Consider the following 17,572-nt stretch of genomic DNA (forward strand, 5'->3'; position numbering starts at 1 on the left):
CTCTCTCTCTATGGCTCTGCGTCTGCCTACTCGTACCCGCAGCTGCACTGCTCATCCTTAGTTACATGTTGAGCAATAAAACATGGAAACTGTTCACAGGTCTGTGCCTTAGGAAATCGAAACTATGTCGTTTTAATTACGCATTTGGCTTTTTGTGTGTGTTTCTTCAAATCACCATGACTGCAATGGTCGCACCTCTCAGCTGGATCGCAGTTGCGCTGCTCAAAGGGGTGTATTTCGAGTGCTCAATGACTGGCGCCAACGTTACACTCTTTAGACGCCACCTTTGCAACGATAAGTATCCCCACTGTTGGACGGAGTTGGAGAAATTCCCTTGTGATGGAAACGCAATTCCACAAATTGAGAGAACGGCTGTTCTGTCCATTATACGCGCGGAGTCGCAGGTGAGTAGGCGGAAGGAATTTTTGTATCATTTTAGTATTTGTCCAAGAAAATGAAATAAGTTTAAATTAAATCAGGTCAAAATAGCCTAGATATCAAATAAAACGCAGAAAAATTAATTCTGTCTTGAGTATTGCTTGATTGCGAATTATCACTTTCAGAGGTTTCGACTTCTGAAAGCAATGAGTGGTAGGCTACCTAAATATTTTTGTTGTTGTTGTTGTTTGTTGTTGTTGTTTAGTTAACTACATGGTTAAGGGTTAGATTTAGGGATAGGTTCAGGGATAGGTTCACTGTAAATAAAAAAAAATAAAAAATTAGAAAAGTCTGCCTTACATTTTTTGTTACAACTTGGATGTTTAAGTCATTTTAACTTAAAATACGTTAATCTGACTTTAAAAAATGAGTTGAATCTTGTATAACTTATGTAAAAAGTTGAAAATTGCTTAACTTATTTTGATGAGTTAAAGCAATGTAAAAACATATGTTATCATAACTTACTACTCATATATTTGTTTATAATGTATATAAACCAGTTATTGTAATTGCTAAGTATATGAACATGTGGAACAGGACTGTAAAATAAAGTGCTATACCAATTTTTCTAGGTAGCCTATAAAGGGTTATTTTTAGCAGTTCACTATCTTGTCATTTGCGTTCATAAGGTCTTCTATTATAATCTTTAAATGATTTTTAGTGTCTGTGCTTCAACACATCTGATGTTAGTTACCTACCTTTCTGGGCTAATATCCAGACTATACTTCTAGGTTCTTGGATGGATCCTGATAGCTACTGTCATGATGTTCACCTTTCTGCTCACATGCATGGCCAGATGCTATTCTCCAATCAGTTACATGCAGCTGAGGTTTTGGAGGATGTACACTCAGAAGGAGAGTGAGTTTTTGGACAGCTATACAACTCAGCATGCCGAAAAGCTAGCTAGGAGAAACATAACAAGTTTCTTTGAGTTAACCAAACCCATTCCTATGAAGAGTCCTCCCAGACAGGCCTGGCAGAAGATCTCCTCCTTCTACAAGTTCCGGAGCATGGACGAATACTACAGCATCCTGCACAAATATGTGTGCACTTGTGAGGACCTTGAGAATCCAGCAGTGAGGGCTTCAATTAAGTCTGACAATGAATTTGCAAACCCAGCAGCACTTGCATTTGTGGACGAGGGCAAACTGGTCCTGTAGACGTGCTTGCCGTTTATTTGACAGCTCATGCCTTACCATGTTATTTTGGGTAAATCCAGCCGTAAAGATGACTTGCCTTTCTTCATTTTCTGTGCCTTTTACAGTGTCAATTCATTGTTCTTTTAAGTCATTTGTTTCTTTTTATTTTTTTTGGTCTTTCAATATAATTTTTCATCTGAATATTAAAAAACTGTTTATGCACTGTAAAACATTTTATAATCTTAAGAATGACTTAAACATCCAAGTTGATTGTACTTAAAAATGTAATGCAACCTTTTTTTTACAGTGGCAAATAAAAAGTATTTTTATAATTTTATAAATAAATAAAAGTTTTCAGATTTTCTAATCTTTTTCAACAAAGATGTTTTTTGTCAGAAAATGAACAACATCCATATTTATTTGAACAGTTGTGCCCTGACCTTTTTTAAGGGACTACAAAGTAGTTGCATTATAATGTTAGATTTTTGGTGTCATTTCAACTTAGTTCATGCACATGATGATTAGTGATCTCATATTTCAACAGGCAGCACTTTGAGGCTTTTTTCGTGAAGTAATCATGTACAATTTGACAATCACACTGCTAAAAGCACACTTTAAAAATCAATATTCATTAAGCTCTATTTGCGGTTAGCGTTAAAGCGGAGACTTTATGTGAAAAGTGCAGTGTGTAACACTGGGGCACAACAAGAGCAGAACAGAAACTCTCTCCTCACACATAACCAGAACAACTTGCTTCCCTTTTTTAATAATGTAAAGCACTATGTTGCAATACACCTCTTTATTTGATCTAACACGTACTAATCTGCTGTCTTAAAGATGTCGGGTAATTTCCTGCCTCTAGATTTCCACATTCCATCCTCCAGATTCCAGAATTCCAATAATAATAAGCTCATTGTCACAATTGTCTGTTCCACAGATCAGTTTTATACCTCTCTAATCCAAAATGCAGCGTTGGGGTTTTGTTTGTTTGACTGATGTTGCATGATGGGTAAATGTGCCTATACACATCTGTAAACGGTTTTGACTTCCACCAGAACCTGATGAGCTGGTTTTTGTCACAGTCCTTTACTGATAGGGGAGGAGGATGGACAGGGGAGGGATTTGATGAGCTGTGGTGAATGCCAGACAGAAAAGGAGAAGAGAAAGGAGGGTGTGGAAAACAAATTCATATAGAGCCAGAAAAGGGAGCGTCAAAGCAGAATTCATCTCTCTGAAGTTTACCAACTCATTTGGAGTGTTTACCAGCTATGTCTGTACCAGCTATGGATTCTTTTAAGACTGTCCTGAAGTTCCTCACGAATCAGAAGAGCACTATTGGCTACAGCTTCATGGCTATTTTGACAATAGGTAGTGAAAGAATCTTCTCCATGGTGTCTTTCCAGTGTCCGTGCAACCGAGGACAGAATTTTTCCTATGGATTAGCTTTCCTGCTGGGCCCTGCAGTCGTCTTGCTGACGATTGGTCTCTTTGTCAGTGCACGTCTTTGGCGGTTATATACTGGGTGTTGTCTTGACCCTATCAAACTATGCCCCAGGGGTAACGTTGTGGGATGCTTGTCAGTGTTTGTAAAAGTGCTAACTGGAGCCTTCATTGCCCCTATTATGTGGCTTACTGTAGCACTGTTAAATGGAACTTTTTATGAGTGTGCTGTCAGTGGCCTGGATGAAAATGTGGTAGTGAAAATTTTCTGCCAAAACAAGACACCTACATGCCGGGAAGAGCTGCCTCGAGTGCCCTGCGGCAAGTCCCAGTTGCCTACAAATGAAAATATGGAATTGCTGTTGATGCTGCGAGCCCAGTCACAGGTGAGCACAGACTATGTTACACTCTTAAAAATAAAAGGTTCTTTATTAGCATTTATGGTTACATGAAGAACCTTTAACATCCATGGAACCTTTCCATTCCACGAAAGGCTAGTATATTGCAGTGTTCGTCTTATGGCTAAGCTGTTTGTTTTGCTCAGTGTTGTGGACTATTTTTTCTTAAAGTCCCCCTATAGTCAATAATTGTATCCCTTAAAACTCCACTACAAACTCCCCATAACTACATATTAAAAAAAAAAATTCCTTTCCTTTAAAAATGATTCCTGTCTTAAAATAGCTTGAATGTAACTCCACACCCTTGTCTCATTTAGTATACGCGGTTCTATGTATATGCAAATTAGCCCCGCCTCCACTCACTCGCCCCAGCTCAGAGATCCACTCGTTGATGATCACACGTTGCCCTGATTGGTTACAAGGTAGTTTGTGACATCAGAAACAGCAGCGATTTAAAACTGTGATTTTGAGACTGTCTTTGGTTCACTGAGAAAATACTCAGCAATGGTGTTGACTTATGAATCTGCACATTGTTTTCTTTAAAAGCATATTAAAAACACCACATAGATATAGACAACATTAAAAGCTTGATTTTGCTGATTAAAAGCTTCATGCTGATTTTGGCGAAATGCTGTCATTTCTAATCCACGAATTGAGAATTTCAGGTGGGAGCGAAAGATTTCCGCAGATTTAGTAACAGGTTTAAGTTGGTCATGTGGATTCACCACAGTTTGTAAGTGATTTGTATGTGACTTCTGTGTGCACCATACTTTATGCTTTGCTACAATATTGACAAATACAATTGATATTTTTTGCCTGGAGATTTTGGGTAGCCTAATGTGACCGCATCTTAACATTTTAGAACTATTACAACTTAGTAATATTTCATATCAAGTTCACCAGAGAGCTGTGTAATTATGAAAAAACTTAAATATTTTATAACATTCAACTGATTGTTTTATGTTCGCAGATGCTCGGCTGGTCCATCATTATCATATCAGCAATAGTAGCGCTGATCGGGACTTGCTTTAAGAACTGTCGCTCTAAAGTAAGCTACCTTCAATCAAAATTCCAGAGAATCTACATGGAGAAGGAAAAGGAAAAGTTTGAGGCTTTTGCGGAAGACTATGCCACCAAACTAGCAGAGAGAAACCTCAAGAGTTTCTTTGACAACAAATGCCCTGAAGAATTTCACTTTCCAAATCACAAGGCCTGGGAGGCAATCTCTACCGTATACGCCTTTAAAAAAAGCGAACAGTACTACAGCACACTGCAGAGATACGTGGAGCGCATAGATCGAGACTTCAGCCCTGAGAAGCATTCTGTTCTAGAGGGGGAAGATGGCATAGAGATGGCATAGAAGCACAAAGCTGCATGGACTGCTAACTGAATAGCCACGAATATGACCTTGAAGATGAAAAACCACTGTGAATCTTAGCAGAATTAGATTTTGATTTGGTAGCTACAACCTGTATGTAAAATAAATTAACTGGATGTTTTGTTTCGTCCACTTAGGAGGTGGCCCTGGTGCAATTCATATTGCAAATATTTTTGTAGCATTTTATACTTCAATGAACAAACACAGGTCTCAGACCCTAAAGATTCTGAGAGATTTGAGTGTCTGTGGTGTTTTCAATAACAACATCCAATTTGTTTGAATGTTGCATTTCAGGTTTTTCAAAGTCAAGGAAAGGAAAAACACACTTATTTTAAGGTCATTTGTCATTTAGGCCCTCTGTGAATCAAGAGCTCTCTTATAAAGCAGTGTGTTCGATGCACTTTAATGCATGACAACAACCTCTTGTATATTATGTAGTATTGGTATGTATTTATCCAGTTGAACAATACTGATTAAAATGTACAATATGATCACATTGTACTTTGTACTTTGCTTTGTACATTGTACTTTGCTATCACATTGCCATCCAGCATAATATAGAACATGTAAACATGTAAACCACACTGCTTATTTCCTCTGCAGGTTTTAAGTTTTGACAAACAGGAAAACCACATTTAGAGTCCCCGACACACATTTCTTCAGTCATTTTGACCCACATATCTGAATAGGGACCCTTTGATCAAAACAAGTTTCTGTTAGCATAGCTTTTCAAAAAGCATAAACAGTACCAGTTACTATAATATCAAAATTATTACACATGGTAAAATGCTGGTTTCCGGCATGTTTGTGGTGTTTATTTCCTGCTGTGAAAGTGAAGCACATACTCAGGTTGTTGGTCAGTGGACTGCAAGTCAAAACATAACAATAATAATAATAATAATAATAATAACAACAACAATATATGTTATTCATTGTAAAGCAGTTTAATTCAAGTTTAAGTGTGCGAAAAGTAAAAAATACTTATTAGAAGTAACAAAACATAGTCTTGTCCTGTCTCTCTTCACTTTCAAATCTGGCAAAAAAAAGGACTTTGAAATTAACAATAAAAAGTTTTACTAACAAAACCTGATGGTACCATGATGGTAAGTTGAACAAACTCAGGGTTACAGGATTAGTTTTGAGTTGACAAAACCAAACCAATCCGATCATCAACTTTCTCTGTCAACTATTCAGGTTTTGATCCTGAGTTTAGGAGTTTAGGTGTGACATCAGTAGCGAACAACCAATCACATGTTGAGAAAGAGTGAAACTGAGATTCATTTTTCGCGAGAGAAGCAGCGCGATTCACTACAGAATATTACGAGATTGAAAAATATAAAGAATTTAAACAAATTTACACAGCAAGAAGAAAATAGCTGTCTATGAAATAGGACAACTAAAGTAAAAAGTCTTGCTATATCAGTGCAAGTAAAAGTTGTGAAGTTAGTTTATACATTTGATAAAGGTAGAGAAAATTTTACATTTAAGACCACATGTAGTCATTTTATAGCTTTATCTATTGATTCTAAAGCGTATTAGCCTACCTTTATATATTTATTCAATTAAACTGTGCGTAATAATAATGAATAAACTAAAATTGTAAATGTGTGATCGATTAAGGGTACAAGAATTATGGGGGATATATAGGGATTGTCAAAGGTTTTTTTTTTTTTTTTTTTTGTCACCCTACTGAATTTTTCGTCAACGATACCAGGGACACCGAAGCACCGGGGAACATGAAATTTGGTGGGCATGTAGCCCCACTAGACTTCTAAGGAAAAATTTCGTTTGGTCCCCGGGGGCCACTCCCCCCCCCCGCGCTGGGCCCCCCCAAACCCCCAAAAATGCAGTTTTTCCTAAATAACTACCTGAACCGTGGCACCGAGGATGAAGACATTTTTATGGTATGTTGGTCTACTAGACTTTTACGGAAAAATTTCGTTTGGTCCCCGGGGGCCACTTCCCCCCCCGCGCTGGGGCCCCCTTAAATTTTTCGTCAACGATACCAGGGACACCGAAACACCGGGGAACATGAAATTTGGTGGGCATGTAGCCCCACTAGACTTCTAAGGAAAAATTTCGTTTGGTCCCCGGGGGCCACTCCCCCCCCCGCGCTGGGCCCCCCCAAACCCCAAAAAATGCAGTTTTTCCTAAATAACTACCTGAACCGTGGCACCGAGGATGAAGACATTTTTATGGTATGTTGGTCTACTAGACTTTTACGGAAAAATTTCGTTTGGTCCCCGGGGGCCACTTCCCCCCCCCGCGCTGGGGCCCCCTTAAATTTTTGGTCAACGATAGCAGGGACACCGAAACACCGGGGAACATGAAATTTGGTGGGCATGTAGCCCCACTAGACTTCTAAGGAAAAATTTCGTTTGGTCCCCGGGGGCCACTCCCCCCCCGCGCTGGGCCCCCCCAAACCCCCAAAAATGCAGTTTTTCCTAAATAACTACCTGAACCGTGGCACCGAGGATGAAGAAATTTTTATGGTATGTTGGTATTCTAGACTTTTACGGAAAAATTTCGTTTGGTCCCCGGGGGCCACTTCCCCCCCCGCGCTGGGGCCCCCTTAAATTTTTCGTCAACGATACCAGGGACACCGAAACACCGGGGAACATGAAATTTGGTGGGCATGTAGCCCCACTAGACTTCTAAGGAAAAATTTCGTTTGGTCCCCGGGGGCCACTCCCCCCCCCCGCGCTGGGCCCCCCCAAACCCCAAAAAATGCAGTTTTTCCTAAATAACTACCTGAACCGTGGCACCGAGGATGAAGACATTTTTATGGTATGTTGGTCTACTAGACTTTTACGGAAAAATTTCGTTTGGTCCCCGGGGGCCACTTCCCCCCCCCCGCGCTGGGGCCCCCTTAAATTTTTCGTCAACGATACCAGGGACACCGAAACACCGGGGAACATGAAATTTGGTGGGCATGTAGCCCCACTAGACTTCTAAGGAAAAATTTCGTTTGGTCCCCGGGGGCCACTCCCCCCCCGCGCTGGGCCCCCCCAAACCCCCAAAAATGCAGTTTTTCCTAAATAACTACCTGAACCGTGGCACCGAGGATGAAGACATTTTTATGGTATGTTGGTATTCTAGACTTTTACGGAAAAATTTCGTTTGGTCCCCGGAGGCCACTTCCCCCCCCGCGCTGGGGCCCCCGTAAATTTTTCGTCAACGATACCAGGGACACCGAAGCACCGGGGAACATGAAATTTGGTGGGCATGTAGCCCCACTAGACTTCTACGGAAAAATTTCGTTTGGTCCCCGGGGGCCACTCCCCCCCCGCGCTGGGCCCCCCCAAAACCAAAAAAATGCAGTTTTTCCTAAATAACTACCTGAACCGTGGCACCGAGGATGAAGACATTTTTATGGTATGTTGGTCTACTAGACTTTTACGGAAAAATTTCGTTTGGTCCCCGGGGGCCACTTCCCCCCCCGCGCTGGGGCCCCCGTAAATTTTTCGTCAACGATACCAGGGACACCGAAGCACCGGGGAACATGAAATTTGGTGGGCATGTAGCCCCACTGCACTTCTACGGAAAAATTTCGTTTGGTCCCCGGGGGCCACTCCCCCCCCCGCGCTGGGCCCCCCCAAACCCCAAAAAATTCAGTTTTTCCTAAATGACTACCTGAACCGTGGCACCGAGGATGAAGAAATTTTTATGGTATGTTGGTCTACTAGACTTTTACGGAAAAATTTCGTTTGGTCCCCGGGGGCCACTTCCCCCCCCTGCGCTGGGGCCCCCGTAAATTTTTCGTCAACGATACCAGGGACACCGAAACACCGGGGAACATGAAATTTGGTGGGCATGTAGCCCCACTAGACTTCTAAGGAAAAATTTCGTTTGGTCCCCGGGGGCCACTCCCCCCCCGCGCTGGGCCCCCCCAAACCCCCAAAAATGCAGTTTTTCCTAAATAACTACCTGAACCGTGGCACCGAGGATGAAGAAATTTTTATGGTATGTTGGTATTCTAGACTTTTACGGAAAAATTTCGTTTGGTCCCCGGAGGCCACTTCCCCCCCCGCGCTGGGGCCCCCGTAAATTTTTCGTCAACGATACCAGGGACACCGAAGCACCGGGGAACATGAAATTTGGTGGGCATGTAGCCCCACTACACTTCTACGGAAAAATTTCGTTTGGTCCCCGGGGGCCACTCCCCCCCCGCGCTGGGCCCCCCCAAACCCCAAAAAATGCAGTTTTTCCTAAATAACTACCTGAACCGTGGCACCGAGGATGAAGAAATTTTTATGGTATGTTGGTCTACTAGACTTTTACGGAAAAATTTCGTTTGGTCCCCGGGGGCCACTTCCCCCCCCTGCGCTGGGGCCCCCGTAAATTTTTCGTCAACGATACCAGGGACACCGAAACACCGGGGAACATGAAATTTGGTGGGCATGTAGCCCCACTAGACTTCTACGGAAAAATTTCGTTTGGTCCCCGGGGAACTGCACCATATTTCATGTGTATGATTAACTTGCCATCCTCTGGGGGTATCCTCTGCTAAGTTTTGTAGAATTTCATCCATGGGGGGGTATAAAATAAATTCATTTATGTGCACATTTAGTGACTGTACACTCATCGGCCTGTAGATGGTGCTGTTGAGTGAAGGGTTGCTGGTTTAGGATGATACTGTCACACACACACATGCAGGAATACAAACAAACGCAAGCATGCACACACACTGACATCCACACGCACAGACACACACCCATACACACACATACAAATCCACATGCACAGACACACACACACAAACACACACGCGCACACATGTACGCACACATACATACTCGCACACACACACACACACACACACACACACACACACACACACACACACACACACACACAGACAGACACACACATACACAAACACACACACATACACACACACACACACACACACACACACACACACACACACACTATTACTTTTTTTAGGTATATACATAAACACGCAATACAGCCAAATTACTCCACGTCATTTATTTTTGTGGAAAGCCAGTGCAGGCCTGAGCGGCGGTCATATTTTGTACCGCGATGCGGTACATCTAGTTACATAAATAATATCTAAATCATACACAATTATTATTCTAATTATTCTATTATTCTACTAAAAGCCGGACGATTTTGTCTTTAAAATCATTTGCTGTTGTCATGTATTAGAATGATGGTGTAGTGATCTTTAATTTGGAGTGGAAACAGGTGGTGGAGTGACTTTATCGCATCAGACATGTGTCACTTTGCTCACAGCTGATTGGTCCAAGTTCGGTTTGCAACCTCTTGGAACTGCTAAAAGCCAAACCACTTTCATGGTGCCTAAAACAGGGTTGGCGCAAAAGCCGCAAACTAAACTGAAACATATCGGGCTAGCCATCTAAACCGGCTTCATGGTATATATAGGTCCCTGATATAGATCAATTACACTTGTGAGTTTGGCCCAAAACATAAAAATGAATGAATCATTTTGTAAACCGAACTATTCATGGGTTTCATCCTGTCCCTTTCCACAGGTGTATAAAATCAAGCACCTAGATTATGAATGCAGACTACATTGTGCTTGATTAATACACCTGTGGAAAGGGACCGGATGAAATCCATGAATAAATGACATGCAGCTCATATTCATGTGAACTACAGTGACAAACGCACGTCTACCAGACAGACAGACAAAAAAAAAAAAAAAAAAAGTTTAGAAGTGATTGATGCATGTACAGTAGCCTAGGCTACATGCATGTTGAACTGTTATATTGTGTTATATATATGGCGGTGGTCAAGCTGATCTACCTGCAATAGCGGACTGTGCCAGTATTACAACCAAAGCTGAAGTAAGAATCTTAGTAGGCCTAGGCTATCTTAGAATTTAAGATGGTCTGAAATGGTCTACGCTGTCTCAGCAGATTTGACAGCATATAACTGTACACAAAACCATATCTAGAATATATATATATATGGAAGTGTAGGTCAGAGGCAAAAAAGAAAAGAAAAAAAGAAGAAAAAAGAGAAAAGAAAATAATAATATTATATATATATATATATATATATATATATATATATATATTTTTTTTTTTTTTTGCCTCTGACCTACACTTCCATCAATGTCTATTTAATTCATAAAAGGGAGTTAAAAAGGGTTTGTGAAATGGGCAGCATGCTCAGCTAAAACTACACTTTAAATAAAGAAGTAATATAAAAGACAACGATTATAAATTAATTCCTGGATGTTATGATTTAAAACTTATTAAATCTAATATAATTACAGATATAAGTTGACATTTATTAAATAAATATAAACTTGCTTTGATGGAGTAGAGAGGCAGTTTTAGGAAAGCGGCTGGGCCGTCAGGCTATAATAATCCATGCCAGATTCGAGACTTTTTATATTTGTTTTTCTTTTATCCATTGTTTATTGTATATACAATCCATTGCAACAGATTCAATAGTGTGATAGCACGAATTACTACTATTGTACTAATGTTTAGCAGAACGAGTAAAAGTGGGGTGTTACTCACGCCACCCAGACACAAGCTCAGACATCATTAATGATCCCAGATGACATCGATGCTGGACGGGCCTTAGCACACGTTTCTTCCATGCAAGCTCTAATCTATGGACATTTGTGACATAAAATGACAGACTACGGCGAGGAGCAGAGGAATGAACTTGAAGCAATAGAGTCCATTTACCCAGACTCATTTACAGGTAAGATAGAACGCAAAGTATATGGTTTTTATGTCCCTAACTTCGTTAACGTTACGCTTTCCATTAGCTGCCTAGCTTTTCATGAAACAAAGTTAGTTAATCATACGAGCGACTCAGTCATCTCTTTGATATCTATATTTATAGCCGCAGATTGAGCTGTCAAAGGTTAATAAACAATGCAAACGATAACCGATGGCCAACGATATGTCAGGCAGAAGTTGACTGGCTAACTGTTATGTTAAACATCAGATTTATGTTTACGTGATGAACATGGAAGCGGTGATCTCTGAAGGTTTCATTAGATTGTTTGTTTTTCTTTGCAATATCTGTATTGTTTGTTTTTCTTTGCAATATCTATATTCATTCAGTGCTTTCCGAGAAGCCCTCAAGCTTCACCATCACAGTTACTTCTGATGCGGGAGAAAATGATGAAAGTAAGTTCATGTGCCTTATTATCTCATCAAAAGTAGAACAATGTCAGTGCACATAATGTTACAGTATCTTTTTTTTTACCATCATTAAAGTTTAGCTCAAAACACCACCAGCACTGATTTATGTCTGTTTCAGCGGTGGAGGCGACCCTGAAGTTTACATATTTGGAGAAATATCCAGACGAGCCCCCTCTCTGGGAGATATTTTCATCGGAGAACCTGGAAGATTCAGACGCTGAAGGCATTCTAACGCTTTTGAAGCAACAGGTCTGCACACCTGACATCATACCCAGCAAAAACACATTAACAATTGATAAAGCGGACATACTGATGATGGCTTACGCTTCTTTTGCTGCCCTGTAGCCCTTTCTAATAACCTCTTTCTTTTGCAGGCTGAAGAAAACCTGGGAATGGTCATGATATTCACATTAGTTACAGCTGTGCAGGAGAAACTTAATGAAATAGTAGACCAGATTAAGAGCAGAAGAGAAGAGGAGAAAGAAAGAAAAGAAAAAAAAGAAAGGGAGGCCGAAGAAGCTGAGAAGGTTTGTTGTGAGCATGTACCTTCTGAGTGTAGTGTAACATTAATCATGAAATCCAAAAGCATCTTTTATAATTACCCTCAGGATATTGACTGTTTTGAGCTGTTACATGAAATTCAACAGACAGGGCAAAGTCAATTTCATACTTTTTCAGAGCCATTCGAAAACTGGCCATGGAAAGACAAAGACTGAAAGACTTTGTGATTTACATTTTACTTTCAATAACATTTGTTTAGCCAGAATACACAAGCACTGTGCTGTCAATGAAGCAAAATTGTGCCAGATGTAATTACAGCATCTGCCAGTAGAGGCCCATAAGAACCAACAAAAGTTCGATCATTTGGGTTGAAATAGTCCATTCCAACTGAGGCAATGTTGCTTTTGTATAATTTAAAGAATGTTATTGTCTCGAATGGTAGATTTGTTAGTAGTTACACTGGGGATTAAAAGTTAAGGTGGAATAATTACATAAAAAAAAACAGTAATATTGTGAATTATTATTATTACAATTTAAAACAACTTTCTATTTAATATATTTTCAAAGGTAATTAATTCCTGTGATGACAGAGCTGAATGTTCAGCATCATTACTCCTGTCTTTAGTGTCACATGATCCTTCTGAAATCATTCTAATATGCAGTTTTGCTGCTCATGAAACATTTCTTATTATCAATGTTGAAAACAGTTGTGCTGCTTAAAGGGATACTCCACTTTTTTGGGAAATAGGCTCATTTTACAACTCCCCCAGAGTTAAACAGTTGAGTTTTACCATTTTCGAATCCATTCAGCCGATCTCCAGGTCTGGGGGTCCCACTTTTAGCATAGCTTAGCATAATGAATTGAACCGGACAAGACCGTTAGCATCTCTCTCAAAAAAATGAACAAAGAGTTTTGATATTTTTCCTATTTAAAACTTGACTCTTCTGTAGTTACATCGTGTACTAAGACCGACGGAAAATGAAAAGTTGTGATTTTCTAGGCTGATATGGCTAGGAACTATACTCTCATTCCTGCGTAATAATCAAGAAACTTTGCTGCAGTACCATGAGTCCAGCAGGCGTAATGATTTGACGCAGCACCTGATAATAGTCCCCAGCTCAGTAGCCTATTATCAGGCAGCATGCGCTGCGTCATATCATTACGCCTGCTTCACCCATGGTACTGCAGCAAAGTTTCTTGATTATTACGCAGGAATGAGAGTATAGTTCCTAGCCATATCAGCCTAGAAAATCACAACTTTTCATTTTCCGTCGGTCTTAGTACACGATGTAACTACAGAAGAGTCAAGTTTTAAATAGGAAAAATATCGAAACTCTTTGTTTATTTTTTTGAGAGAGATGCTAACGGTCTTGTCCGGTTCCATTCATTATGCTAAGCTATGCTAAAAGTGGGACCCCCAGACCCGGAGATCGGCTGAATGGATTCGAAAACGGTAAAACTCAACAGTTTAACTCTGGGGGAGTTGTGAAATGAGCCTATTTCCCAAAAAAGTGGAGTATCCCTTTAATATTTTTGTGGTAACCACGATGTACTACCATTTAAAAGTTTGGGGTAAGTAATCATTTCTATTTCAAATAAATGGTCTATTTATCCAAGAATCCTGAAAATGTATCTCATTTTCCACAAAAATATTGATCAGCAAAAATGTTTTCAACATTGATAAAAAATAAGAACCTAACATTATTACATTATAACATTATTAATTATTGAGCTTCAATTATATTTGATAATCACTAAATCAGCATATTAGAATTAACTTCTGAAAGATCATGTGACACTGAAGACTGTAGCAATGGCTGCTGAACATTCATCTGTGCCATCACATTATAACATTTTAAAATATATTTCAAATAGTTATTTTAAAATGTACTAATATTTCACAATATTACTGTTTTTACTGTATTTTATAAATGCAGCCTTTGTGAGAGACTAATTTCAAAAACATAAAATATCTTAATTATTTTAAAGAAATTACCTCCAGTGTACATAGCTACAATTTATATGGAAATGGAAATGTTTGTTTTTTTACTGATCTTTGTTTCTGTTTTGTTTTTCACAGTTCGCATTCCAAGGTACTGTGGTCACAATTGAGAACTTCTTATCATGGAAAGCAAAATTTGAGCAAGAAATGTCAGAACTAAAGAGTAAAAGGCAGAAAGAAGAGGAGCAGGCAGGAAAGATAAAACTCACAGGTGAATTACTAACCTGATATTTACTCCTCTGATTTACCACCTGTTGTCACGTTCTGCTCATGTACTTTTTTCCATTACAGGAAAACAGCTCTTTGAGACAGACCATAATCTTGACACATCAGATATCCAATTCTTAGAGGATGGTAAGAAATGTCAATTGTTATTATTCTAAATACAAGTTTTATAGGATCCCATTTGCTTTTTTGCGATTGTAGTTGAAAATGGCTCTTCTCTGTTTTCTCCGTGTAGTTGGGAGCAGTGTGGAAGTGGATGAGTCGCTCTTCCAAGACATGGATGATTTGGACCTGGATGAGGACGACCCTGATTTCAACCCATTGGACTTGGGCAGCGATGAAGACTGAATTGTGTTAACTCTCAACCTGATATGAATGGTATAGATGCCAATATCCTCCTGTGGAGCAGGACTTCAGCTTATCCACGCTAAACACAAACTTTTCAGTCACTACAGTCTATGGTGCAGAATATTTTATGAATACTTTCAAACATTGTCATTTGTACAATTATTGCCATTAAAAACCATTGACTTGTTCTCTTATTCATATGAATGGCTTCATTTACACAAGATTTATGTTAAGTTGAGGCTTCCCAGGAATGTGGCCTGGCAGGGTGACTGAGTCTCTCAGTAAAATCATTTACCTCTTTTTTCTCTGTCTCTTCTTACTGCATATAAGGCTATTAAAAAAAACACTTTTAGGAAAAACTGAGTAAAATGAAATCTTTGTGAAATACCTCTAATTCAGAGGTCCTTTTCCTTTCAATATTATAATGTTTTGAAATGCACTTTATTTTGCATTTGGATTAAACAGCTGTTTTTACATAATCTTTATATATATATATATATATATATATATATATATATATATATATATATATGGCTTTAATAATATAAATGTACCTTTTTTACATTTCCGGGTTTCTCAGAAGCGGAAGTCGTCATAGTTGGGTAAACTTCTATAGCGGTGAATGAGAGACTACATTAAATATATATTTCTTTTTTTATGTTACCATTTGCTCACATAGCAAAAGAAAAACTCCTAACCATAACCCTAACTTCACATGAATATCTTTCATTTTGTTGGTACACTTTGTCAAATCTCTCATTCTGTGCAACAGTGAAGTAGCCTTCTAGTCACCAACAGTTCCTGTTCAGTTAAGCAGTGAGATTATATAATCTATAAATAAATTCAACATGTTTAAGTATTTTCAAATAAGTTTTTTGTTATGCTAAATGAAAGTCTCTTCACATCCTGATTGCAATCACTATGTTAAGTGGTCTGAATGTATTTATATGTATATCATGTGTGCGAAGGACCTTAAAAATCCTCCTTGCTCAGCGTGTTCAAGTGTTTTGGTGGCTTTGTAGACTCCTCTGTAAAAGGAGGGTTGGATCTTATTTCAAAGCTAGCTTGCTATTGCTAGCCTCTCCAAAAATGACCTACCTTACGAAGAGATGAGTGGCTGTCTTAGAACAGTACACGATTAGAACAGATTTAATTCTTATCTATATACAATGATTTACTTAAATATAATCACTGTAGGAATGATAAGATGGGTGGAAACATTCAAGAGGTACTTTAAGTAAAGAGATATAGTCAACCCAAAAATTAGCACACAGCTAATGTGTCGTATAAAGTTCACTATCAGTAAAAACTTATCATGATTATAAAATTAAGGTTCTGTCATCATTTATTCACCCTCATGTTTTTCCACACCTGTATAACTTTCTTAATCAGGATCAAAATCAGCAGAATAAGTCTCAAGATCTTTTGGAAAAAGGCTGTCAGTAACATTCTGATAACCTTTTGTCATACAGCTTAAGAACAACATGAAGTGATGAACAACATGAAATGACAGAATCTTTAGCCTATTGTAAGAATTTTTACTGATAGTGAACTTGTTAAATATACTTTATGTGTGTGCTAACAGTGAATTACAGTAAGGTGAATTCTGAGCACGTACGATGGATTGAGGTTTCAGACTGTGAGAAACAGTTTGTTTCTTCCTCCTCCCCTAGGATCTGTGTGTCATCTGCCATACCAACATAAGCCATTCCAATGTTCAGACGGTGTTTTTTACAATAATGCCATAGAAGAACCATTTTGGGTTCCTCAAAGTACCTTTCAGTCATCGTTTCTCAAAAGAAGCATGTTTTCTCAGAGTGAAGAACATTACAATAATCTAAAGAACCTTTTTCCACTATAGAGACCCTTTTGTCCCATTGAAAGGTTTAAGAGTGTGCAGTGTTGCATTTGCAATCTCCTTAAAAATGCTTCAGACTATTACAAATGTTTAAATGTCTCTTCACTTTTCCTAATGACCCATAGGTCATCTATATAGCCAGAAATCCAAAGGATGTTTGGTGTCCTACTTCCATTTTCACAAATATGCTAGAGACCCCAAAACATTTGATACATTTTTCTGAGAAATTCATGGAAGGAAATGGTAAACAAAATGCCTTTTCTTTAATCTACTGTAAATTCTTATTTCAATCAAAACCACTGTTTTAAGGTTAAACATGCATTAAGCCATGTTAAGTTTTCTGTATAACAGTTATAAATGTGAAAAAGCTTAATGTTAAAAATATTGTTTTTCCTTATTAAGTATAGCTTAAGAATTTTGGTTCCCCCCGGTAATCTTTTGTACAAAAACCACATTGGGTGTGTTAGAATTTCTTAAACCCTGGTTTGCTGCCTAGCTGTTAAGGTTTTGCTGTGTGGTTCACTTACCTGCCATCTCTCTCTATCTTTCTCTCCTCTGGAGTGACCGTGAGATTTCTCTCTGTCCTGTGACTTGCAGGTCATCTGTCCTAATTAAATCAGGAAGCATATTTTGGCATGTAACACATTTTGATCATAAAACAGAGAAATGAGGTGAGGTTCTGTGAAT

At 39.0% G+C, this 17,572-nt stretch overlaps 3 protein-coding genes across 3 annotated transcripts; all 3 read left to right on the forward strand.

Annotated features, from left to right (window-relative positions):
- Positions 1–25: 25 nt before the first annotated feature.
- Positions 26–1,944, forward strand: calhm6 (calcium homeostasis modulator family member 6). The gene is made up of 2 exons (XM_082149878.1): positions 26–404; positions 1,170–1,944. Exons 1-2 carry the CDS (start codon positions 66–68, stop codon positions 1,596–1,598), a joined length of 768 nt encoding a protein of 255 aa, XP_082006004.1. The 5' UTR covers positions 26–65; the 3' UTR covers positions 1,599–1,944.
- A 770-nt stretch (positions 1,945–2,714) lies between these two features.
- On the forward strand, positions 2,715–5,365 carry LOC309483834 (calcium homeostasis modulator protein 5-like). The gene is made up of 2 exons (XM_082149877.1): positions 2,715–3,403; positions 4,386–5,365. Exons 1-2 carry the CDS (start codon positions 2,846–2,848, stop codon positions 4,773–4,775), a joined length of 948 nt encoding a protein of 315 aa, XP_082006003.1. The 5' UTR covers positions 2,715–2,845; the 3' UTR covers positions 4,776–5,365.
- Positions 5,366–11,342: 5,977 nt separating this feature from the next.
- On the forward strand, positions 11,343–15,214 carry rwdd1 (RWD domain containing 1). Its single transcript, XM_082150163.1, has 7 exons — positions 11,343–11,501; positions 11,870–11,935; positions 12,069–12,199; positions 12,325–12,477; positions 14,533–14,665; positions 14,746–14,808; positions 14,915–15,214. The coding sequence occupies exons 1-7, from the start codon at positions 11,429–11,431 to the stop codon at positions 15,025–15,027; spliced, it is 732 nt and encodes a 243-aa protein (XP_082006289.1). The 5' UTR covers positions 11,343–11,428; the 3' UTR covers positions 15,028–15,214.
- The last annotated feature ends 2,358 nt before the right edge of the window (positions 15,215–17,572 follow it).

This window comes from Leuciscus leuciscus (genome assembly GCF_965113295.1).
Source record: "Leuciscus leuciscus genome assembly, chromosome: 20".
NCBI classification, from domain to species: domain Eukaryota; kingdom Metazoa; phylum Chordata; class Actinopteri; order Cypriniformes; family Leuciscidae; genus Leuciscus; species Leuciscus leuciscus.

Excerpts from the sequence above, each read along its gene's own strand:
- rwdd1 (XM_082150163.1), top strand. The coding sequence starts at position 11,429 with ATGACAGACTACGGCGAGGAGCAGAGGAATGAACTTGAAGCAATAGAG. Across the intron at positions 11,936-12,068 it reads TGCGGGAGAAAATGATGAAA|CGGTGGAGGCGACCCTGAAG; the intron begins GTAAGTTCATGT and ends TGTCTGTTTCAG. Across the intron at positions 12,478-14,532 it reads AGGCCGAAGAAGCTGAGAAG|TTCGCATTCCAAGGTACTGT; the intron begins GTTTGTTGTGAG and ends TGTTTTTCACAG.
- calhm6 (XM_082149878.1), top strand. The coding sequence starts at position 66 with ATGTTGAGCAATAAAACATGGAAACTGTTCACAGGTCTGTGCCTTAGG. Across the intron at positions 405-1,169 it reads TTATACGCGCGGAGTCGCAG|GTTCTTGGATGGATCCTGAT; the intron begins GTGAGTAGGCGG and ends CTATACTTCTAG.
- LOC309483834 (XM_082149877.1), top strand. The coding sequence starts at position 2,846 with ATGTCTGTACCAGCTATGGATTCTTTTAAGACTGTCCTGAAGTTCCTC. Across the intron at positions 3,404-4,385 it reads TGCTGCGAGCCCAGTCACAG|ATGCTCGGCTGGTCCATCAT; the intron begins GTGAGCACAGAC and ends TTATGTTCGCAG.